This window comes from Lethenteron reissneri, chromosome 68, assembly GCF_015708825.2.
Source record: "Lethenteron reissneri isolate LAM-NWPU_2019-01 chromosome 68, ASM1570882v1, whole genome shotgun sequence".
Taxonomy (NCBI): domain Eukaryota; kingdom Metazoa; phylum Chordata; class Hyperoartia; order Petromyzontiformes; family Petromyzontidae; genus Lethenteron; species Lethenteron reissneri.
The window spans coordinates 3,383,261-3,409,230 of NC_083846.1; the positions used below are offsets into that span (position 1 = coordinate 3,383,261).

General features: G+C 47.9%; 1 protein-coding gene across 4 annotated transcripts in view; it reads right to left on the bottom strand.

Moving 5' to 3' along the window:
* LOC133360368 (centrosomal protein of 290 kDa-like) overlaps positions 1-25,970 on the bottom strand; it is a 102,056-nt gene that overhangs the window by 19,431 nt on the left and 56,655 nt on the right. For 3 of the 4 annotated variants that reach the window (XM_061579052.1, XM_061579049.1, XM_061579050.1), the window contains 15 exons: positions 24,599-24,763; positions 23,465-23,587; positions 20,397-20,561; positions 19,654-19,761; positions 17,738-17,872; positions 16,804-17,079; positions 15,098-15,205; positions 12,958-13,166; positions 10,984-11,197; positions 9,184-9,321; positions 7,412-7,633; positions 5,201-5,347; positions 3,411-3,559; positions 2,175-2,315; positions 492-588 (listed from right to left, as the gene is read on the bottom strand). In XM_061579052.1, the coding sequence (XP_061435036.1) occupies positions 492-588; positions 2,175-2,315; positions 3,411-3,559; positions 5,201-5,347; positions 7,412-7,633; positions 9,184-9,321; positions 10,984-11,197; positions 12,958-13,166; positions 15,098-15,205; positions 16,804-17,079; positions 17,738-17,872; positions 19,654-19,761; positions 20,397-20,561; positions 23,465-23,587; positions 24,599-24,763 (2,397 nt within the window). The remainder of the gene's footprint in view (positions 1-491; positions 589-2,174; positions 2,316-3,410; positions 3,560-5,200; positions 5,348-7,411; positions 7,634-9,183; positions 9,322-10,983; positions 11,198-12,957; positions 13,167-15,097; positions 15,206-16,803; positions 17,080-17,737; positions 17,873-19,653; positions 19,762-20,396; positions 20,562-23,464; positions 23,588-24,598; positions 24,764-25,970) is intronic. The other variant, XM_061579051.1, reaches the window with a different exon arrangement.

Here is a 25,970-nt window from a genome sequence, read left to right on the forward strand (position 1 = left end):
ATGGGTCTCTGTATGAGTCTATGGGTCTCTGTGCAAGTCTATGGGTCTCTGTATGAGTCTATGGGTCTCTGTATGAGTCTATGGGTCTCTATGCGAGTCTATGGATCTCCGTGTGAGTCTATGGATCTCCGTGTGAGCCTATGCATGTTGAACTTCTTTCGCACCATACATAAGGACAACAAACTACGTGTGAATTACGGGTCTCTGTGTGTTTGAGGTGACTTTGCTTAATCAACCGGCAAACAGGGGAAAACACCGTCAGTTAGCGAGTACCTACTGAGGCAGACAAGACGCTGCTGCGCTGGGGAGTGGCGGTGGCAGGGGGGGTGAGCGGGGGGTGAGCGGGGGGGGGGGGGGTGAGCGTGGGGTGGGGTGGTCGACGGTGGTGTGGTCACAGAAGCAGCACGCGCGACGCGATGGGCCTATACGCTATCCCGGTCTCCCCACTCAGCGAGTGGGGCTTTCTAAGGGATCGCGGGGGGGACACTCACGGCGGATCTCTCCAGAAGCCTGAGCCGCTCCTGCAGGCGCCGGTTCTGCAGCAGCAGCTCCTCCACCGCAGCCTCCTTGGAGAGCGCCGCCCGCTGCCTGAGGACAAGCCCCGGCCACCGGGCCAACGAGTGAGCATCTCGGGGCGGAAAGAGCGGCAAATTCAAGGCAAGCCACGGTCGTGGGGGACGGGCCGTGCGACACAAACTAAGGAGCGCATCGCAGAGGTCGCAATCGGGTACCCGATACCCGTACCCTACCCGATACCCGGCTACCCGTATTACCCGGCCGGGTACGGGTACCCGGGTACCTGTTTGCAACCCTGGTGCGGCCGGGTACGGGTACGGGTAGGCTGTGAGTCACTCATTTCCCAACGTCTTGTCTCTTCTCACAATTCAAGTTCCTAGAATCAACCCACCCGCGCCTGCAACATGGCTTCATCCCAGAGGTCGCAATCAAGTACCCGTACCCTACTCGATACCCGGCCGGGTACGGGTAGCCGGGTATCGGGTAGGGTACGGGTACCCGTTTGCGACCCTGGTGCGGCCGGGTACGGGTAAGGAATCAAAACCCGTTTGCGACCTCTGGCGCATCGTGAGACCCGTAGAGATATGCAGAGACACGTAGAGACCCATAGAGACACGTAGAGATGCACAGAGACCCATAGAGTTATGTAGGGAACCGTAGAGGCCCATAGAGAGGCATTGAAGACAAGCCACAGTAATGCACGACCGTGGCCCTGCGACACAAACTCTGGACCGCATCGCAAGACTTGTAGAGATACGCAGAGACGCACAGAGACCCATAGACATGCATTAAAGACAAGCCACAGTAGTGCGATTGCACCCACGCGACCCAAACTACGGACCGCATTCATAAAGCACCGTCGTCTGCGCTCATTCAAAGGAGGAGCAGCAACATCAAAACTACGCGAGCCGTCTCTCCCCTGAGGCCCTCTCGTCGTGCCGAGCAGACCGCGACGTTGGCGTCCAGCCTCTGGATGGATTGCTGGCTTTGCCTCCTCCTGGCCACAGCGGGATTGATTTCACAGCGGGGGGGGGCGGGAAGTCAAGGCATAATACAGTGATACCTCGGTTCACGAACGCTTCTGTTCACGAACAACTCGGTTCACGAACAGAAAAGTTCATAAAAATATGCTCCGTTCACGAACTCCGCTTCGGTTCACGAACAGGAGCCGCGGCCATTTTAATGCTATTTCCAGGCTGTCACGTGGTCGTGACTTCCTGTAGGAAGATCGCGGAGAGAAGAAGAGACACAGAAAGAAGTACTGTGAGTACTGTGAAGACACTTTCAGTGACTTTTTGATTTTTGGTGTGCTTTTTAGCACATACAGTACTGTACTGTACTACTGTACTGTACAATACTGTACTTACTGTATTGTACAGTTCACCCGTTTGAGTGCTTACTGAAGTCATCTCAAGCAAGGTTAGTGTTCTCTCTTTATACATTACTATACTGTACAGTACTAATGTGTATTGTAATAAAGGTCAGAACGGATTAACCGGATTTACATTGATCCCTGTGGGAAAATGTGCCTCGGTTCACGACCAATTCGGTTCGCGACCACAGTCAGTTCACGAATGAAGTTCGTGAACCGAGGTATCACTGTACGTCCCTTCGATACGGGGGAACTATTGGGGGTCCCTGTTGTCGGCTGCTTGTACCGCATGCTGGTGATGGTGTCCTCCAACTGGCGGTTGGTGTCCTGCAGCTGCTGCGCACGCGAGGCCTCCTCCTGGGCCCGTGCCGCAAGTACGTGGCCCGTGGTGACGCCTCGGTCCTGGGTCCGACGCGACACGGCGTCCCTACACGCAGACGCAAGACAAAGATACACCCCCGTAGAGCAGGGGTGTCCAAACTTTTTGCAAAGAGGGCCACATTTGATAAAGTGAAGATGCCCGGGGGCCAATAGATCCTTTTGACATTGTTTTAACCACAAAAGTTACGTGGAAAATACACACACTGTTATAAAACTATTTTCATTGTCACAATTACCTTTAGTTTTCAAATGACAATGTAACCAAATATAAGCCACTCAGGCAGACGGGAACAACTCTAAAAACGCAATTCTGCCTTTCATTCAGTCAGATAACATTGAACAAACTGTATAGAATACCTTCAATTTCCATGAGTTTTATGATGTATTTATTCTGACAGAGCTAGCGAGCCATAAATAACACATTATAAGACCGAAGCTGCGGGCCCTATGAAATCTGCCCGCGGGCCGGACTTTGGACATGCCTGCCGTAGAGCCTTAAAGGACTGGTGGGGCAAGTGCTGTTAGCGAGTAGCACCTACGAAGGTCGGCGGGTGGCCGCCGAAAACCACGCACCGCCCCCTTTATCTGCCCGGTGGTGATGTTTGCACATCGCGCCAGGTACTCATATGAGGAGGCCCAGGACATGTTCAGTAAGCGTCACTGGCATTGGCCGTGGCAGGGAACTAAACTTGGGTTATTGGGTTCATAGAGCAGCGTGCTAACCACTGTCACACACAAATACAAAGATCTCCTGTATAGCCTGAACAGACTGTTGGAGCAAGTGCTGTTAGCGAGCACCTATGAAGGCCGCAACGGTACACGAGAGGGTGGGTGGCCAGCACCACGCCCGACCGCCTTTGTCTCCCTAGTGGCGATGTTTACACACCGCACCAGGTACTCATTTGAGGCTGAGTCGACCTAGGGGAGGCCCAGGACCGGTCCAGATAATCGTCACCGGTGTTGACCGTGAGCGGGAATCGAACTCGTGTCGCCGGGTTCATAGCGCAGCGCGCTAACCGCTACACTACCGCTCCCACACACAAAGATCAAAGATCGCACTCACACACACACGCACCCGCACACACACACTCACATACACGCACACACACTCACACACACACGCCCGCACTCACACGCGTACCGTGCGATCGAGTCACGAATCGCGGCCACTTGCTTGGTCAGGGCCTCCACCTCCTTCTCCTTGTCCCTCAGCTTGCCTCTCAGTGCCTCCACCTTGGCCTGCCACCGCTTGCCCTCCTCCCAGCGTATCACCTGCTCCTTCGGCTCAGCCTGCGGACCCGCCATCACGAGAGAAGGAGCATAAGCGCCACGGTGGCGAGATGTGTACAGGAGGTCGCGGGTTCGATGCTGACCCCCGACGCCTGTATATTTGGAGTTTGCGTGTCTCTCTCCCTCCCCGTGGTTGCGTGGATTTTTCTCCGGGTCCTCCGTTTTTTTCCCACCACGTTTAGAATCAACGTCGCGCGTTCAGAGTACTAGGCTGCGATGGGTTTCGCGCTGACTCAGCAGCGTTGCCGAGCCGAGAACCAGGTGCTCCTGAAGGAGGTAAGTCCTCTGTTGCACACCAACAAGGCTTCGGAGGCTAGGAGATGTTAACTAGCTCGCCTGGTATACAAGAGGTCGTGGGTTCCATCCCGACCCTGACGCCTGCTGCTGTATATTTGGAGTTTGCGTCTCTCATCATCACCGCAGTGGCTAGGAGATGTTAACTACCTCGCCTGGTGTACAGGAGGTCGTGGGTTCGATCCCGACTCTGACGCTTGCTGGATATTTGGAGTTTGCGTCTCTCATCATCATCACGGTGGCGAGGAGATGTTAACTACTTCGCCTGGTCTACAGGAGGTCGTGGGTTCCATCCCGACCCTGATGCCTGCTGCTGTATATTTGGAGTTTGCGTCTCTCATCATCACTGCAGTGGCTAGGAGATGTTAACTACCTCGCCTGGTATACAGGTCGTGGGTTCGATCCCGACCCCAACGCCCGTACATTTTGGAGTTTGCATGTTCTCCGCGTCACGTAGACTTTTCTCCGGGTCTTCCGGTTTTTCCCTCCATATTTAGAAACGTGCGATTACACTATTTGGCTGTGATACATTTCCACACGATAAGCTACTTTTTTTGAGCTGTCATTTGTGGCCAGGTCGCCTCTGAAAAAAAGCTAGATAGCTCATTGGGCCTTACCTGGTAAAATAAAAAAGAATTCGCGAGATAAATCGTCGTGCTGATCAGGGGGTGGCCTTGCCTCTCAGAGCTATGCGCAGGGCTCACAATGGCTGTCGGAGAACCACGGACACTCTTTGGCACACCGTCCACTTCACGGTTGATGTCAGAGATCCCGCGACGGTATCCGATATAATAATAATTATATTCATGACGCGCTGAGCCAAGCTCAGAGTCGCTCGAAAGCGTGGTTGTAGAGGTGAGTTTTTAAGTGTCTCTTGAAGGAGGCGATTGAGGTGATGCTGCGAATGTGCAGAGGGATTGCGTTCCAGACTGTTGGGGCTGCCACCGAGAAGCGGAGCATAGACGTGACCATCCTGGATCTTGTTATCAAGAGGAGGTCGTGAGTCGCGCTGCGCAGAGGGTAGGCCGCATGTGGCGGTGTTACCGTAGATATTTAGCAGAGAGGAAAAAAAATACAATTAAACACAATGAATGTGATCGTGAAATGCATCAAATGTCGGGCCCTATTTCCCCTTCGTTAGCGATCAGCGTATTGTACTGGGCCCGCGTTGCGTTGCAATAAATATAAACAGAATGTAGGGCCCTCTTAAAAAACCTTGAAACTTCAGGACCACCACCCCCCCCGATTGGGAAGCTTCAACATCCGTCTCTGGCCACTGCTTGCAATAACAAAAGAACAAGCAAGCGAGCGAGTGAATGAGTGAGCAGCGAGTGTCCGTGGACGCACCTTGTCTTCCTTCGCGGCCGCTCTCTCCGCCCGCTGCTGCGTCTCCTCCAGCTGCGCCGCCTTCTTCTCCAGCTCCTGCTCAAGACGCTTCACCCGGCCCTGCAGCTCCTCCACCTGCGTCTGCCGCCCGGCGCCATCTACGCCCTTCTGCCGGCACGCGAAGCAGCCGCGGCGCCGCACCGTCACGGCCGACTCGGGCGACGGTATTAGATTGCTCCCCGTGACGACTGGAGCTCGGCTAGATTCCCTCCCCTCGCTCCGCTCCCTCCACTGGCTGCTCATCATCGCCAGCAGCGTCAGCTACGAGATCGTCTAACTGTGCTCCCTCCACTGGCTGCTCATCATCGCCAGCAGCGTCAGCTACGAGATCGTCTAACTGTGCTCCCTCCACTGGCTGCTCATCATCGCCAGCAGCGTCAGCTACGAGATCGTCTAACTGTGCTCCCTCCACTGGCTGCTCATCATCGCCAGCAGCGTCAGCTACGAGATCGTCTAACTGTGCTCCCTCCACTGGCTGCTCATCATCGCCAGCAGCGTCAGCTACGAGATCGTCTAACTGTGCTCCCTCCGCTGGTTTCTCATCATCGCCAGCAGCGTCAGCTACGACATTGTCTATCTGTGCTCCCTCCACTGGTTTCTCATCATGCGGCGGCGAGATATTAACTACCTCGCCCAGTGCGCAGGAAGTCGTGGGTTCGAACCCGACCCTGACGCCTGTGTATTTGGAGTTTGCTTGTTCTCCCCGTGGTTGCGTGGATTTTTCTCCAGGTTTTTCCCTCCACGTTTAGAATCAACGTGTGTTTTGCAGTAGTTGGCGGCTATAAATTGCCACGTGATAAGCCACTTTTTGTTGGGCTATCACTTGTGGCCACATCGCTTCTGAAAAACAGCTACACAGCTCAGTGGGCCTTACCTGGGAAAAAATAAATATATCTACAGTAAAACCTGGGATTGCGAGCTGAATTCGTTCCGGAAAACGTGTTTGTAATCCAAAGCACTCGTATATGTTTCGATTTAAAGCTTTCGTGACTGCAGGGATTCATCTTCTTGGTTCTTTCGGTAAAGTCACGTAGAAGGGAAATAATAAAATATAAAAAATTCAACATAATAAAATAATTCTCACGACGTTTCGGCCACAACGCAAGCAGCCATCCTCAGGTGAAGAACAGGTCTGTCGGAAAGACATTCAGATGCTGTCTTTCTGACAGACCTGTTCTTCACATTCAGACGCTGTCTTTCCGACAGACCTGTTCTTCACCTGAGGACGGCTGCTTGCATTGTAGCCGAAACGTCGTGAGAATTCTTTTATTTTTATTATTTTATTATTTCCCTTCTACGTGACTTTACCGAAAGAACCAAGAAGACACTCGTATATCAGTTGTGATCACGTGACGCTCGGCAGACAAAGCATATGCACGCGCTACTCGTATTGCAAGACCTCGCTCGTTTATCAAATTAATATTTACTATAAAAAATTTGCTTGTCTTGCAAAACACTCGCAGACCAAGCTACTCGCAATCCAAGGTTTAACCGTAGTTGACGTTAATAGCGGAAATTATGAGCGTTAATTCCGAATGCGAAGAAGTGAGAGCATATTCTTAGTTTTTTCGGTAAAGTCACGTAGAAGGTAAAACATTAAAATTAATAAAAGTAAAATAAAATAAAAATCACGACGTTTCGGAGGCAACACAAGCTTCCGTTTTCAGGTGGAACCGCCACAGCCACGACAGCTGCATCAAGTAAATGAGAGATTGCAAGAGCTACCACTCCGTTTATATAATGGTTGGAGAGGGGGGGGAAGGGCCAAGTACGGCACACTTTTTATTAATATGGTAAAGTGAGGCTTAAGAGGCTGAGCCTTTGTTATGGAGAGGTGCGGTTTGTGACTAAGCCTGGCCTACATAACAATAGTGTGAAAAAAGAAACAACTAAACATGGTAAGACAAGTTCTTGGTTCTTTCGGTAAAGTCACGTGACTTTACCGAAAGAACCAAGAAGATGAATCCCTGCAGTCACGAAAGCTTTAAATGGTAAAACAAGCCTGGCTGTCTATCAATAACCTGTAATAGTTGTCTGTCAAATAAGATGGTCCAAATAAGTGTAGTTAAATCTTTTTTGCATGGTTAATCACATCTTTCCAATGATTACTCAGTTTGTAAGAGAGCGAGCGACCAAAGCAGAAAGAGAGAGGGGGGGGGGCGGCAGCGGCACCTGCAGCTGCGCATTGATCCTCTCGACGCGACGACGCATCTCGTCGCGCCCCCTCTCCGCCTCCTCCTTGCCGGCGCGGAGGCGGCCGCCCTCCCTGTCGCCTCGCCGCGCCTCGCGCTCCGCCGCCTCGAGGCGCTCGCACAGCTCCCGCTCGCGCTGCCGCCACTCGCCTAGCTCGCGGCGAGCGGCGGACGCCTCTAACTGGGCGCTCTCCAAGCGGGCCTGGCGCGGAAGGGGAGTGGAAGAAAATAATAATGAAAAAATTACGAAAAATAAAAAAAGACATATTCTTGGTTCTTTCGGTAAAGTCAAGTAGAAGGGAAATAATGAAATAATCAAAATAAAGAGGACGGCTGCTTGCGTTGTGGCCGAAACGTCGTGAGAATTTTATTTTATTATGTTAAATTTTTATTATTTTATTATTTCCCTTCTACGTGACTTTACCGAAAGAATCAAGAAGAAGACATCATCAGTGCGAGAGCAGCCAAAACATTTAAACACGCTTTTATGAAATGTACTACCATATTAATAAAAAGTGTGCCGTACTTGGCCCTTCCCCCCCTCTCCAACCATTATATATACGGAGTGGTAGCTCTTGGAATCTCTCATTTACTTGATACAGCTGTCGTGGCTGTGACGGTTCCACCTGAAGACGGAAGCTTGTGTTGCCTCCGAAACGTCGTGATTTTTATTTTATTTTACTTTTATTAATTTTAATGTTTTACCTACGTGACTTTACCGAAAAAACCTAAGAATATGAATCCTTGCAGTCACGAAAGCTTCAAATCTAGAATCCAGGAAGTAGGTTCGAAGCTTGCCATATAATGTAAGGGGCCGTGGCCAATTACAGCCAACGTCAGTTGAGTGTGGACAATTAGACCCAAGCCGAAACATAAGATATAAAAAATTATGTTTAAAAATATATTTTTTATGATAGAATATAGTATTGTCATCAGTATGACATAAGTATACCAAGTTTGCAGTCGATACCACATTGGGAAGTGGGTTGAAATTGAGTTACAAAATTTGAGGATACAACAACGACAACAACAGAGTGAGTTAAATGAAAGCGTGTAACAACAGCGGCGCTACTACGCCTCTCTAAATTAAATTAACGCCGAACCGCTTGCGACGTTCCGGTATTCGGCGGTAAACGGGGACACCCACCCTGCGACCTGTGCACGCCTCGGAACGGTAAAGGGTTGAGAGGCTATACGGAGAAGGGGGGGATCTTTGTCTTTGTCCGTGTACTTTGTCTTCCTAGATTTGAAGTTTTCGTGACTGCAAGGGTCCATACTCCCTACCCTGCGGTCCTCTCCCTGGTTACTTCACTTCTTCTTCTTGTTTCTTTCGGTAAAGTCACGTAGAAGGGAAGTAATAAAATAATAAAAATAAAACATAATAAAACAATTCTCACGACGTTTCGGCTACAACGCAAGCAGCCGTCTTCACCTGAAGACGGCTGCTTGCGTTGTAGCCGACGTGACTTTACCGAAAGAAACAAGAAGATGAATCCCTGCAGTCACGAAAGCTTTAAATCGATACTTCACTTCTGTTACCCTCAGCTTAACTTAGGTTGCCCCCCACCCCCTCCCCCCCTTGGCTCCCCCCCCCTCTCGTACCCTACATAATCACGTGTCTCTAATAGCTCTGACGGAGGCTTGTGTTGCTTCCGAAACGTCGTGATTTAATTGAGTTGTTTTTCATTTTTTCATTTTTCTACCTTTCACTTACGTGACTTTACCGGAAAAAAATAACAAAGAGTATGGTACCTTGTAGTCCTTGGTGTGCTTGTCAACGAGTGTCTGCACATTGAGGCTTTCCTCCTTCTGGGCAGCTGCCGCGATGATGTTCTGCTCGGCCTGGTTCGTCATCTCCCCTTGAAGACGCAGCATCGCCTGGCTCAGACCCTGCACCGTCCCAACAGCAGCACAACCATCATCATCATCATGTCTCCTCTAATATTCCACTGTATCGTTAAAACACCTGTTGTCATTCCCCCCGTACTTCCGATTAGCACGGTTGGTTAGGTACGATGTGAAAGAAGTTTGACATACATACATACACATCATCACCATTAAATTTCGATTGAAAGCTTTCGTGACTGCAGGGATTCATCTTCTTGGTTCTTTCGGTAAAGTCACGTAGAATGGAAATAATAAAATAATAAAAATTAAACATTATAAAATAATTGTGAGAATTATTTTAATATGTTTTCTTTTCATTGTTCTACGTGACTTTACCGAAAGAACCTAGAAGATCATCACAATTGCCGTAGCCGGCACCACCACCACCATAATCTGTATTATGATGATTATCACCAGCATATCAATAATACGGTCTATGAGCAGTACACTGGTGTACAGGAGACTGGTGTGTTAAGATTACAGTGGTATAGTACAGGTAACAGGTGTTGACACTGCAATGGTATAGTACAGGAGTGTGTGAATGCTACAGTATTATTGCAACTATTTAGCCTATTTTTTTAATTTACCAGGTAAGGCCCACTGAGCTATGTAGCTCTTTTTTAGAAGCGGCCTGGCAACAAATGATAGCTCAACGAAGTGGCTTATCGCGTGGAAATGTATAGCAGCCGAATACTCTAAACGCACGTTTCTGAACGTGGAGGGAAAAAACCGGAGGACCCGGAGAAAAATCCGCACGACCTCCTGCATACCAGTCGAGGTAGTTAACATCTCCTGGCCACCGTGATGATGATGATGAGAGACGCAAACTCCAAATATACAGCAGCAGGCGTCAGGGTCGGGATCGAACCCACGACCTCCTGTACACCAGGCGAGGTAGTTAACATCTCCTGGCCACCGTGATGATGATGATGAGAGACGCAAACTCCAAATATACAGCAGCAGGCGTCAGGGTCGGGATCGAACCCACGACCTCCTGTACACCAGGCGAGGTAGTTAACATCTCCTGGCCACCGTGATGATGATGATGAGAGACGCAAACTCCAAATATACAGCAGCAGGCGTCAGGGTCGGGATCGAACCCACGACCTCCTCTACACCAGGCGAGGTAGTTAACATCTCCTGGCCACCGTGATGATGATGAGAGACGCAAACTCCAAATATACAGGCAGGCGTCAGGGTTGGGATCGAACCCACGACCTCCTGTACACCAGGCGAGGTAGTTAACATCTCCTGGCCACCGTGATGATGATGATGAGAGACGCAAACTCCAAATATACAGCAGCAGGCGTCAGGGTCGGGATCGAACCCACGACCTCCTCTACACCAGGCGAGGTAGTTAACATCTCCTGGCCACCGTGATGATGATGATGAGAGACGCAAACTCCAAATATACAGCAGCAGGCGTCAGGGTCGGGATCGAACCCACGACCTCCTCTACACCAGGCGAGGTAGTTAACATCTCCTGGCCACCGTGATGATGATGAGAGACGCAAACTCCAAATATACAGCAGCAGCAGGCGTCAGGGTCGGGATCGAACCCACGACCTCCTGCACACCAGGCGAGGTAGTCAACATCTCCTGGCCACCGTACAGGGCAACGGGCGTGTGTGCAACGCCGAAGCGGCGTTCACGTCCCCCGCACACCTTCAGCTGCTTCTCCTTGTAGGCGAGCTCCCCCTTGAGCCTCTCCACGAGGCTCCGGATACCGGCCGTGGGCGAGCGCGAGTTCGCTTCCTTCTGGGCGTCGAGCTCCACGCGAAGCAGCCGCAGCTCCTCGGCCAGCGCCGCCTCCGAGGCCCTCGCCTCCTCCGCCCGCGCCCGCTCAGCCCGCAGCTCCGACGAGTGCAGCTGCTGCAGCCTGTGACACGCGCACGCGCGTGTGGGGTACGAGAGACGCACGCACGCACGTGTCTCCACGGGCAGGGCTGGCGGGCTGGGCCACAGGGCGGGACTGTAGGGGCAAATGCTCCGGTGAGGCCGGTCTTGTGTGGGGAAATTGGAAATGTGATCGTGGTAAAAAATTAACCCGTAAAAACAAAGTTTTTCACTATAAATCCTTTATATGCGTGGCGGCTAGAGTCCTCTCGTCCTCTGGCTTGAGATGGCTGCCACCTATGGGTCAGATGATTGCCTGCCACCATTAAGCAATTGGTAATTAAATATAAAAAAAATTTGTCCTAAAAAGTGTAAAATTTTGGAAAAAAAATTTTCACGAAAATAAATTGTCACGCACAACGAGTCTGTGTGCAAAATGTCAGCTCGATTGGATCACGGGAAGTGGGTTAAAAAACGACCGAAAGATTTGCACGGTCGTAAGCGCGCAAGCAAGCAAGTGAACTTAATATAAAGGATTTAAAAAGAATAATTGAAATATTTTATAACCTCTGTGTACGCTTCAATGCTTATTTAAGCTCTCACTTGGCGTTGCAAATGTTATCAGAGTAAAATATATAATTATAATACATTTTTATCTTTAATAATTGGAGTGTTTATAATGTTAGATAGATTTATTTATAATGGATATTTTTCGTAATTGTAATAATTATAATACAAATTTCTAAATATGAAAATAATAATAGAATAATAAAACCATTTCATATATTCAATCTTGATTTAAAGCTTTCGTGTTGCGCCCGAAACGTTGTGATTTTTTTTATTTTATACCTACGTGACTTTACCGAAAGAACCAAGGAGGATTTAACATATTTTTTATTAAATAATTTTATTACCTCTAATGTGTACGCTTCATTGCTTAATCACGCTCCAGGTCCTATATTCGGCAGCCCCAAATATTCTTCCTCACCGGCGGACCACGTGTGTTTTGTGACGGTCCACGCGCGGAAACAGCGTCGTCACCAAAAGGAAACGAAAAATAAAAGCTCGTACTTAGCATACTCTTAGGTTTTTTTCGGTAAAGTCACGTAGATAAAAATAAATAATAATAAATAAATAAGCAATAAAAATAATAATAGAAATAAAATAATAAATCGCGACGTTTCGGAGGCAACACAAGTCTCCGTCATCAGGTGGGACCGTCACAGCTAAAATTTACTGTATCAAGTGAGGCAAAACTCCAAGAGACGAGCTCTTAAATACAAGTTAAGTGGGAGGGGCTTATCTGACTGTGGTAGCCAATGAATGGAGAGTGTTGGGGGGGGTGGGCGGGGCTAAGAGAGAACAATCGAGGTACATGGATTGTCATCTTTCAGCCCTCCCCACCTTCCCCCTTGACTTGCATTTAAGATCTTGTCTCTTGGAACTTTGCCTCACTTGATACAGTAAATTTTAGCTGTGACGGTCCCACCTGATGACGGAGACTTGTGTTGCCTCCGAAACGTCGTGATTTTTGTATTTTATTTCTATTATTATTTATTTATTATTATTTATTTAAATCAGGACGTTTCGGAGGCAACACAAGTCTCCGTCTTCAGTAAATTTTAGCTGTGACAGTCTCACCTGATGACGGAGACTTGTGTTGCCACCGAAACGTCGTGATTTAATCGAGTTATTTTTCATTTATTATTATTATTATTATTTCACCCACGTGACTTTACCAAAAAAACCTAAGAGTACGAATCCTTGCAGTCGCGAAAGAAGCTTCAAATCTAGAGCTCGTACTTGGCGGTCTCGGCGCGATGCTCCGTCAGCTGCTGCAGCAGCTGCACCTTGTGGCGCTGGGCGTCAGCGACCGTCGCCCTCAACCTCTCCGCCAGCGCCACCATCGCCTCCTCCTGCTCGACGCTAGTCTGCTCGAGCTCGGCGAGCCGTGTCAGCTGGGCGGCGCTCGCCGGCGCCACCGCGACCGCTGGCCGCGAGTTCAGCGTCTCCTGGCGGGGGTTTTGCCGCGTGGCCACCGACAGAGGAAGGGGAATCTTAATTTTGGAGCTTTCGTGACTGCAGGAATTATTCTTTGGTTCTTTCGGTTAAGTCACGTAATCAACCGGGCTATGCGTTAATTGTGTGTTGACCGACTCTCTGTGTTGCATTACATTATATTTCGATATTTTACTAGGTTATTTAATTTTAGTGTGCCTTTCTCCTGATTTTCAAGCTTGCGTTGGCGTGCCGTGTCGTCATCTTACTTGCAGCAGCATCACGTTGCCGTCCACTCATTGATATGCTAATTTTTTATCTGCCCCCTCCCTCTCTCCGCCCCCGCCCCCCTCCCTATATTTAAGGCCCCGTCACAGAAACGACCTCTCTCTTTGTGCCGATATGTGTTCTCTCTCTGTGTGTCCTTGTGATGTCTGTCTGCTTGTATGTCTGTCTATAGTTTTCTAGTTAGATTTTTGTTGCTATTTCTTTTATGCCTGATGATGATTGCTTGTGTTGCAATCGAAACGTCGTAATATGCTTTTATTTAATTTATTATTTTATCTTTAGACGTGACTTTACCGAAAGAACCAAAGAATAAGAGGAAGGGGAGCGCGGGTGAGGGAACAGACGAGGTGGACACGACGTTCGGCGGAACTGGCGGTGATTGAAGTGGCATTGATTTGGCAGCGGCAGCAGCATTGGCAGCACCAGCAGTAGCAGCAGCAGCAGCATTGTTGTCGATAGCAGCGGTGCTATTCTCAACTATATTATTTTACCAGGTAAAGTCCACTTTTTCAGAAGCGACCTGTCCATCATAAATGACGGCTCAAAGAAGGCGGCTTGTCATCACGTGGAAACTTGTAGTGCCCAAATACTCTAAACGCGACGTTGATTGTAAATGTGGAAGAAAAGAAACCGGATAATCCACGCGACCACGGGGAGAGAAAACATGCAAACTCCAAATGTGCAGCGAGCGTCAGGGTCGAAATCGAAACCGGGCGAGGCAGTTAACGTCTCGTCACCGCGGTGACCAAGTAGTACCAACATCAGTAGCATCAGTAGCCGTTGTGAAAAGCAGAATGATAATAGGCATACTCTTAGGTTTTTTCGGTAAAGTCACGTAGGTAAAAAATAAACAATAAAAAAATAATAGAAAAAATAATAGAAATAAAATAATAAATCACGACGTTTCGGAGGCAACACAAGCTTCCGTCTTTAGGTGTAACCGTCACAGCACAATTGCTGTATCATACAGCAATTGTGTTGCCTCCGAAACGTGGTGATTTATTATTTTATTTATATTATTTATTCTTATTTATTTTTATTACCTATTTTTTTTACCTACGTGACTTTACCGAAAAAACCTAAGCGTACGAATCCTTGCAGTCATGAAAGCTTCAAATCTAGAAAGAAATGATAATACGCACCCAGATGCAGGCACACACGGCCCTCCCTTTTTAAATCCTTTATATTAAGTTCGCTTGCTTACTTACGACCGTGCAAATCTTTCGGTCGTTTTTTAACCCATTTCCCGTGATCCAATCGAGCTGACATTTTCCACACAGACTCGTTGTGCGTGACAATTAATGTTCGTGAAAATTGTTTTCCAAAATGTTACACTTTTTAGGACAAAAATATTATATTTAATTACCAATTGCTTAATGGTGCAATGCAATCATCTGACCCATAGGTGGCAGCCATCTCAAGCCAGAGGACGAGAGGACTCTAGCCGCCACGCATATAAAGGATTTATAGTGAAAAACTTTGTTTTTACGGGTTATACTTGTTTACAATATCGCCACGGGATACATAACGTCCACCTGTGAAACGGACGGCGGGAGTGTGTTTCTTGTCGGTTAGCGCCACGCACCGCGCTGCATCAACGCGGCGGACAGACGCGCCGTCGCCGAAACTTGTCGACCTTCGTGTGCGTCGCCGTTACCAGCACGGCCTGCTTGAACTTGCTGAAGGTGGCGTTGGACTGCGCGTTGAGTTTGTGGTGCACCGCCTTCATCTCCTCGCCATGCTGCCGGTTCAACTCCTCCAACTCCTGAGCCACGGCAGGGAACGTGAGAGAGAGAGAGAGAGACAGACACAGACCGGTGTTACCGACACAAAGACAAAGATTCCCCGTATAGTCTTAACCAGGGGTGTCCAAACTTTTTGCAAAGAGGGCCACAATTGATAAAGTGAAGATGCCCGGTGGCCAATAGTTCCTTTTGACATTTTTTTAACCACAAAAGTTACGTGGAAATACACACCGTTATAAAACAAATTTCATTGTCACAATTACCTTTATTTTTCAAATGACAATGTAACCAAACATAAGCCACTCAGGCAGACGGGAACAACTCTAAAAACGCAATTCTGCCTTTCATTCAGTCAGATAACATTGAACAAACTGTATAGAATACCTTAAATTTCCATGAGTTTTATGATGTATTTATTCTGACAGAGCTAGCGAGCCATAAATAACACATTGTAAGACCGAAGCTGCGGGCCGTATGAAATCTGCCCGCAGGCCGTGATTGGCCCGAGGGTCGGACTTTGGACATGCCTGGTCTTAACAGACCATTGGGGCAAGCGCCGTTCCTCCTCTTCCTCATCATCATCATCACGATCTATGGGCAGATTGGCCGTTGGATTCCACTGCACATTTTGGCATTTTTTAACACTTTCCTCTGTCTGGTGTCAATATTCTCAAGTAGTGCGCACAGATTTCTGGTACCGATCTCTAATTTTGCCATAAAGCCGTTCTCTGTTAGGTCTTTTCTCTCTTTGCGATTCCTTCAATTTTTCTCAAACAACACACTTTTAATTTCCCTGTTGTTTCTTTTCTTACTTCTACCCTGAGTCACTCTCTGGGTCCAGTTTAGATGCGGTAATCCTTCCATAGCAGTACATTTCGAGTGCCAATATCCTAAGTGCTCCATAATAGATGTTATTTTGGGTTAAATCGCGTGAACACAAATGTGTCGTGAAACTCGCCACCACCCGACACAGCCTATTATCCAGGTTTGTCACGTAAAGAAAACATGCCACTTTGTTACTAGTTCAGCACACCGGTGTGTTGGACAGTAAACCCACAACATTTACAATTCGAGTACCATGACATTTCACCGGGAATTACAACCAGCATCATCAGGTGACAGTTGAATTGCTGTTAGTGAGCACCAATTAGCCAGCTATGGCTGCAGGGTTTGGTGGTACGTGTTGTTTATGTCGTTTATTGTGAAAATGCGGTCACAGTTCCTGTGATCACTGTTACATTGCTTTTATTGCTTTATTTTGGTGATTTCGAAAAGTTTTTTGGTTTGGCCATGTTTGTTTGTTGTAGTACGGAGTTAGACTGATGGCCTTCATCTAAGTTGTCTTGTGGTTGTTGTTGTTTGACTTGCATCCCACTGGGATTTTTGCACACAGCGTTGGTGTACGGTACTTTTTCTGCAATATTTTGCTGTCATTTCCTTGGATTTTCTGTTTGCACATAGTCACATAGTCACTTTAAGATGTTTTCTTGTCCATGTTTTTGTTCTTTGTTTGTTGCGGTTGCACCCGATTCAAGAGCCGAATGGCTCACAGGGCTATACCAAACAAATGAAAAACTGAAACTGAAGGTTGAGGAGACGGTGCCCCCAATGCGCCCACCTGCTGCGCCTGCTGCAGCTGCCGCTGGTACTTGTCGACGAGCTGCTCCTTGTGGTCCAGCCGGGCCTGGAGGTTGGCCACGGCACGCTGGGTCGCGACCAGGGCCCCACCACCTTCGCTGGAGCCACCACCGTCTGCCGCCGCCGCTGCCGCTGCCAGGAGCTTCTCACGCTGAGCCGACGCCGGGAGGCGCAGGCGCAGCTCGTTGATGACGCGCTCGCGAGACAGCACGTTGGCCTCGGCGCTGTGCAGAGCGTCCTGCTTCTGCTGCAGCTGCTGCTCGTTGCGGCAGAAGCGGCAGGGGGGAGGGACAGATAGAGAGAGCGAGAAGCCGTGGTGACAAGTGTGGGTGGCGGTGTAAGGGAAAGGGGGCGGCAGTGAGAAAAGGGGGCGGCAGTGAGAAAAGGGGGCGGCAGTTGGAAAAGGGGGCGGCAGTTGGACAAGGGGGCGGCAGTTGGAAAGGGGGCGGCAGTTGGAAAGGGGGCGGCAGTTGGAAAAGGGGGCGGCAGTTGGAAAAGGGGGCGGCAGTTGGAAAGGACGGCAGTGGGAAAGGGGGCGGCAGTTGGAAAGGGGGCGGCAGTTGGAAAAGGGGGCGGCAGTTGGACAAGGGGGCGGCAGTTGGACAAGGGGGCGGCAGTTGGACAAGGGGGCGGCAGTTGGAAAGGGGGCGGCAGTTGGAAAAGGGGGCGGCAGTGGGAAAGAGGGCGGCAGTTGGAAAGGGGGCAGCAGTGGGGAAGGGGGGCGGCAGTGGGGAAGGAGCCACAAGTATAAAAACTGACAGCCATTGAAAATGATGGCAACCCTTATAGAAAGAGGAGGTAGTGGAGTCAGCGGACGGCAAGGAGAAAGGAGGTGGGCAGTTGGATAAAGCTGCAAGACGCCGGTGTTGCGGAACCGGGGTTCACGTTGTTGTTGGCGTGTGTGCGACCCACACCTCCTCGAGTGAGCGGCACTGCGCCTGGCTCTGCAGGATCGTCTTGACATGGCCACGGATCGTCGTGATCGCCTTTTCCAGCTGCTGAGCCACGGGCAGGCCCGTGTCTGGCACCGTGCCGCCAACCTCTTCAAACTGCGTCCACAGAAGGCAACGGCGTTAACCCTTTCAACGTTCCGAGACGTTTGTAAGTTGCAGGGCGTGGGTCACGTTCACCGCCGAATCTCAGAACGCGCCAGTGGTTCAGAGTTGTTTAAAAATTAACCCGTAAAAACAAAGTTTTTCACTATAAATCCTTTATATGCGTGGCATCGGTTTTATTTTATTATTCATTTATGTTTTTCTTGAGTAAGAGTTTCATTTTTATCACATTGGTATTTTAAATTAAATATGAAATTTTTTTTTTCCTAAAAAGTGGAAAATTTTGGAAAAAAATTTTCACGAAAATAAATTGTCACGCACAACGAGTCTGTGTGCAAAATGTCAGCTCAATTGGATCACGGGAAGTGGGTTAAAAAACGACCGAAAGATTTGCACGGTCGTAAGCGCGCAAGCAAGCAAGTGAACTTAATATAAAGGATTTAAAAAGACATTGCAATCACCGCAGAGAGCCGTAGCAATACGACCGCACTCTGTGACAGCTGGTGCCAAGCTGTGCCGTACGCCCTCCCATACCGATCGAGTTATTTTACTTTATCCGATGGCAAACGTCATCGGAAACGGGAATTGGAAGAAAAACTGATGACGCACACGTACGTCATTGGAGTAGAAAAGGGTTCAAACTTAATTTGGAGCTTTCGTGACTGCAGGAATTACTCTTTGGTTCTTTCGGTAAAGTCACGTGCAAAGATAAAATAATAAATTAAATACTAGCATACGACGTTTCGATTGCAACACAAGCAATCATCATCAGGTATAAATGAAATAGAAACACAAATCTATTATACTTAGAAATGTAATGTAATACAGCAGAGAGTCGTTATGTTATCCGACTCTCTGTTGTATTACATTAGATTTATAAGTATACTAGATTTGTATTTCATTTATACCTGATGATGATTGCTTGCGTTGCAATCGAAACGTCGTATGCTAGTATTTAATGTATTACTTTATCTTTATACGTGACTTTACCGAAAGAACCAAAGAGTAGAAAAGGGTTAACTCCAAATATTTGTGATAATCGTTTCAGTACAACTGCACGGTGCTACTTCTTGTCCTCTATAGCTCTCCGATGTGTCCTGTACCGCATGGGTACACGATGTCCCAACGTTTCGCTCTGCGTGCTGGCAGCTTCTTGAAGTTCCCCACATGTTTCGATTTAAAGCTTTCGTGACTGCAGGGATTCATATTCTTGGTTCTTTTGGTAAAATCATCACGTAGAAGGGGAACAATAAAAGAATAGAAATAAAACATAATAAAAAAATTCTCACAAATTCTCTCTTTATTATGTTTTATTTTTATTATTTTATTATTCCCCTTTTTAAGTGACTTCCCCACATGTGTAAGGGGTGGTCGCGGTTAGTGCACTGCCACTACGAATCATGTGCCCGCGATTCGTGACTCCATCGCAAGGTACGCGTGTGAGTGCGGGTGCGTGTGTGTATGTGTGAGTGCAATCTTTGATCTTTGTGCGTGGGAGCGATAGTGTAGCGGTTAGCGCGCTGCGCTATGAACCCGGCGACACGAGTTCAATTCCCGCTCACGGCCAACACCAGTGGCGATTATCCGAATCGGTCCTGGGCCTCCTCTAGGTTGATTCAGCCTCAAATGTGAACCTGGTGCGGTGTGTAAAAACATCGCTACTGGGGAGACAAAGGCGGTCGGGCGTGGTGCTGGACACCCACCCACCCACTCGTGTGCCGTGCCGGCCTTCATAGGTGCTCGCTAACAACCCTTGGTAGTGGAGTGCTACGTGCCTTGCGTGCCGCGGAGAGCATCTCCTTCTGTTGCCGTTCGTGTGCCTCCACCTGCTTCTCCAGCTCCAGCTCCCTCTGCTCCCACGCGAGCTGACTCTCCTCGTGGAACTGACGGACACACGCACAACGACGACGACGTCGACCAACAACGGGGACGCAGCAACGTACACTAACACAGCATCCCCCACCGTAATGTAACAAACATATGAGTTGATAACTGGTGAGTGAGAAGAGGAGCACCAGGTTAAATGTTCCTTCCGTAGGACAGGCTGGCATCATGCAGTTATATTATAATGGTGTGGACGAAGATGCAGACAGAGGAGATGGATTGATGGGCTGGCCTATAAGTTATATTACGTTGGTGTGGCCGGACGGTGAGAGGGGATGAACGGAGAGGCTGGCGACTGGCTGGACATAGGGATAGAGGCTGGCTACTGCTTGGCTGCCGGCTGGATGTGGGGTTACAGAGGCTGGCTACGAGCTGGATGTGGGGTTAGAGAGGCTGGCTATGAGCTGGATTTGGGGTTAGAGAGGCTGGCTACGAGCTGGACGTGGGGTTAGAGGGGCTGGCTGGACGTGGGGTTAGAGGGGCTGGCTGGACGTGGGGTTAGAGAGGCTGGCTGCCAGCTGGACATGGGGATAAAGAAGCTGGCTGCTGGCTGGACGTGGGGTTAGAGGGGCTGGCTGCGAGCTGGACGTGGGGATAAAGAGGCTGTCTGCTGGCTGGTGGCTACCACCGCCACCTTGTTGAGCTGCAGGATCTCGTGCTCGAGGAGGGAGCGCGATCTCTCGTGTTCCTCCACGGCGGCGCGCAGGCGGGACGCCTCGTCCCGGTGGCGTGTCGCCTCGCGCTCCGTGCGCCGCTCGCTCACGCGCAGCTCCTGCATGCGCCTGTGCCACTCGCACACCTGTGCAGACGCACGCGAATCGTCGTCGTCGTCAACATTGTCATTGTCTGTAGATGTGAAGCTTTCGTGACTGCAAGGATTCATACTCTTAGGTTTTTTCGGTAAAGTCACGTAGGTAAAAAATTTAAATTAATAAAAGTAAAATAAAACGAATAAAAAAATTCACGACGTTTCGGAAGCAACACAAGCCTCCGTCTTCAGGTGTGATGGTTCCGCCTGAAGACGGAGGCTTGTGTTGCTTCCGAAACGTCGTGAATTTTTTTATTCGTTTTATTTTACTTTTATTAATTTACATTTTTTACCTACGTGCCTTTACCGAAAAAACCTAAGAGTATTGTCATTGTCATCGTCAACATGAGTGTGAAGGGTCTCTCGTACGGCTGGGGTTCATATATGGTGCTTCTCAGAGCAGGACCGACTGTCGGGCCTTCTCGAGTGTTGCCCCAAGGATCTGGAAGGCCTTGCCAGCGGTGATCCGGCACGCTACGAGCCTCACCGTGTTTAGGAGTGAGCGCAAGGGTCACCATTTTCTCATGGATTTTACTTCAACACTGTTTTATGGTCTTTGGATTGTATTTTAGTGTGCAATGTTTTGATGTCCCTTTGAGTGGAGGCGATATTATATTTAAAACAAATACGGCGTTCAGGTTTACGGTCTGTCCAAGAACCACTCACGCGCCTGTCGACACTCAGAACCCATGATCATCAACATCGTCATCAAGACCATCATCAACATCATCATCAACACCATCATCAAGACCATCATCAACATCATCATCAACATCGTCATCAACAACAGCGTCATCAAGACCATCATCAACATCATCATCAACACCATCATCAAGACCATCATCAACATCATCATCAACATCGTCATCAACAACAGCGTCATCAAGACCATCATCAACATCATCATCAACACCATCATCAAGACCATCATCAACATCATCATCAACATCGTCATCAACAACAGCGTCATCAAGACCATCATCAACATCATCATCAACACCATCATCAAGACCATCATCAACATCATCATCAACATCGTCATCAACAACAGCGTCATCAAGACCATCATCAACATCATCATCAACACCATCATCAAGACCATCATCAACATCATCATCAACATCGTCATCAACATCGTCATCAAGACCATCATCAACACCATCATCAAGACCATCATCAAGACCATCATCAACATCATCATCAACACCATCATCAAGACCATCATCAACATCATCATCAACATCGTCATCAACAACAGCGTCATCAAGACCATCATCAAGACCATCATCAACATCATCATCAACACCATCATCAACATCGTCATCAAGACCATCATCAACACCATCATCAAGACCATCATCAATATCATCATCAACATCGTCATCAAGACCATCATCAACACCATCATCAAGACCATCATCAACATCGTCAACATCGTCATCAACACCATCATCAAGACCATCATCAAGTGAGGAGCAGTCTGCTCAGTTTGTAATAATCCACATGCGGCTCTATTGAAGGGGCATAACGTAGAACGTACAACTATCACAGTAGCAGCAAAGACTAATGAATGTCTCCCGTGCCGTGACGAAAACTGTAAATATATAGACACATTTTCTATACACACTCTTAGGTTTTTTCGGTAAAGTCACGTAGGTAAAATAATGATAAAATAAAATAATAATAAATGAAAAATAACTAAATTAAATCACGACGTTTAAATTTAGCTGTGACGGTCCCACCTCGAGACGGAGACTTGTGCTGCCTCCGAAACGTCGTGATTTAATTGAGTTCTTTATCATTTATTATTATTATTATTTTATTTTAAACGTATAGACTCACACAGAGACCCATAGACTCACACAGAGACCCACAGACTCACACAGAGACCCACAGACTCACACAAAAACGTATAGACTCACACAAAGACCCACAGACTCACACAGAGACCCACAGACTCACACAGAGACCCACAGACTCACACAGAAACGTATAGACTCACACAGAGACCCATAGACTCGCACAGAGAACCATAGACTCACACAGAGACCCACAGACTCACACAGAGACCCACAGACTCACACAGAGAACCACAGACTCACACAGAGACCCATAGACTCACACAGAGACCCATAGACTCACACAGAGACCCATAGACTCACACAGAGACCCATAGACTCACACAGAGACCCATAGACTCACACAGAGACCCATAGACTCACACAGAGACCCATAGACTCGCACAGAGACCCACAGACTCACACAGAGACCCATAGTTTGTTGTTCTTCACCGCCCCCCCCCCACCGCACCTCTGATTATCACGGTTGGCTACGTACGGTGCAGAAGAAGTTCACCACACATACATACATAGAGGCATACTCCGTCAATTATTCTTGGCCGTTATTTTTGACCGTCGGTCATCGTCCCCGTTCCGGCCGTGGCTGCAGGTTTGGTCGTATGTGCTCTGTATATCATTTATTGTTATATTTTAAATCGCAGCTACTATGATTACTGTTGTTACATTGTTTTTATAGCTTTATATTGGTGATTCGAAAACATGGTTAATCTAAATTGTCTAATGGTTGTTGTTGTTGTTGGCTTGCACCACTGATTTTTGTACACAGCGTTTTAATACTTTTTTTTGGGGCAATATTTGCTGGTTTATTCCAGGATGTTTCTGTTGGGCGTCATCACTTTAAGATGTTCTGTGTTCACATTTTGTTTATTACGATTGCACCCGACTCAAGAGCCGCATGGCTCACAGGGTTATAACTAATAAATTCAACTTGAACTTGAAGATACTTTTGACGGGAGCGTGCGATCCGCGTGCGATCCGCGCGCATACACGAATCCGAGAGTCGTGTACGCGCGTGCGCGGTTGTTGTGGCCGTACCTTCTGCGCGCCCCGTGCGTCCTTCAGCGTAGACACGAGTTCCTCCAGGCCCTTGGACTTGATCTCCAGCTCGGCAAGGCGGTCCTCGGCCAACCTCCGGTCTTCGCGGCACTTGCGCGCCTCCTGCGTCCGCGGCGAGAGAATGTACGGCGGCGAATGACGACGCGCGCGCATCGCGCCTCGCACCCCACCCGTCCCGCCGCCGTGTGTCACGCTTGGCAATGAGCTAAGCCTCGTATCTAATAACTAATTTTCTTGGTTCTTTCAGTAAAGTCACGTAGAAGGGAAATAATAAAATAATAAAACATAATAAAATAATTCTCACAACATTTCGGCCACAACGCAAGCAGCCGTCCTCAGGTGAAGAACAGGTCTGTCGGAAAGACGCTATTAAAACATAATAAAATATTATAAAACATAATATTTTATTATATAATTATGTTTCATTTTTATTATTTTATTATTTCCCTTCTACGTGACCTCACCGAAAGAACCAAGAAGATGAATCCCTGCAGTCACGAAAGCTTTAAATCGAAAAATAATAACTCATTATGTTTTTATTATTTAAATTTAATATAAAGTAATCAAATTTATTGATTACATTTAATCGTGGCTGGTGTGAGGGAGACGAGAGAGAGTTGAGGAGGGTTATTGTGTTGGACGACTTTCACTTGCAGTACAGTTACTAAAGAACAGTCACTACACTTGGACACAAAATAAAAAACTGCTTTACGCACACACACACGTGGTCACAACACTGTATTGTAGTAAACAGTGTACGCTCGCACGGATGTTGACTATACGAGCGAGGCACGCCGACTGAGACCGAGCATGGGAGACGATTACCCACAATCCCGCAGCGAGAGAGAGGAACCATCGGCTCAGTTGTGATCACGTGACGCTCGGCAGACAAAGCATATACTGTACATACTGCACTACTCGTATTGCAAGACCTCACTCGTTTATCAAATAAATATTCATTTAAAATATTTGCTCGTCTTGCAAAACACTCGCAGACAAAGTTACTCGCAATTCAAGCTTTTACTGTAGATGTGAGAGATTATCGTGTCAACGCGAGACGGTCCCAGCCGCTGTTCCCTTTGCGCGGCACGAGCCGCCCGCGGCGCCTCTCACCTCTGCGGCCGTCATCTCGTCGTCCTGCAGTTGCGCCAGCGTGCGGTGGAAGCGCTCCTGCTCAGCGAGGGGCACGGCGCCGGCGTAGCGGTGCCGCAGGGCCTGTAGCGCACGGCGCAGGTGGCCCGCGCGGCTGTGGCCCTCGGCACGCGCGTGGATCAGAGTCTGCACCGGGGCGGGGGGGGAAGGTGGATCGATTCAACACGCGTCGTTACGGCAACCAACTACTCCGTCCCGTCGCGTTAAGCTTTTTGTATCGGAGGTGTGCCTTTGCGTTAGCGTGGAGGGATGCGCGCGGGATGCAATTGCGGGTTTTGGAAAGCCTTCGATCAATTTGACTGGTTTTTCGACGGTGTTACTTAGCTGGATTCCTGTCTGTCTGGGTCAAATCTTGTAATTACAATTTCGTCCACTTCCCGTTGTCCAATCAATTTCATATTTTGCACGCGTACTCAGATCCGGTGATAATGCATGCCTGTATCAATTAATCAATTAATTCGCTACTTTAAAGCATATTCTTGGTTCTTTCAGTAAAGTCACGTAGAAGGGAAATAATAAAATAATAAAAATAAAACAATTAAATTATCACGACGTTTCGATTGCAATCGTGAGAATTTTATTATTTTATTTTTATCATTTTCATATTTCCCTTTTACGTGACTTTACCGAAAGAACCAAGAATATGCATCCCTGCAGTCACGAAAGCTTTAAATCGAAATTTACTTTTAAAAAAATTACACTTTGTATGGAACGCCTTATTATTCATATATATATATATATTTGTGTGTAGGTCAAAAACGCCGTGGTCCCTAAACTGTGGAATCGGCTCGTACAAGAAGCAGGTGCCGCGTGTCTCTCAGGCGCCATTGACGTACTCCTCGACCGTGAGTTAAACAAAGTTGTTAATTAAACCGTTGTTTTAAAAAACTTGTTTAAACGAGTTTATTAGTAAGTTAAGTCTCCAATAGCAACAAAACTTTGTATTACACAATTGGAACCTCATTTGCCAGTAAAAAATATGATAATTGGTTTTTTACCATTTTATCTGGCAAACAAAACTGACACCTTTTTTACGAGGAGTCATGTTTGCATAGACCACAATACCTGCAGTCATAATGCAAACAAAAAACATAACTCTGATAATGGACAGTGCATACATTATCAGAGTTATGTTTTTTGTTTGCATTATGACTGCAGGTATTGTGGTCTATGCAAACATGACTCCTTGTAAAAAAGGTGTCAGTTTTGTTGCCAGATAGAAGGGTAAAAAAACTATTATCATCTTTGTATTACAGTTGAATGAACATTGTATCATCTTTATAAGAGTTATGATGACGAATGCCATGGACGGATGGCCAGAACTAATGCACCA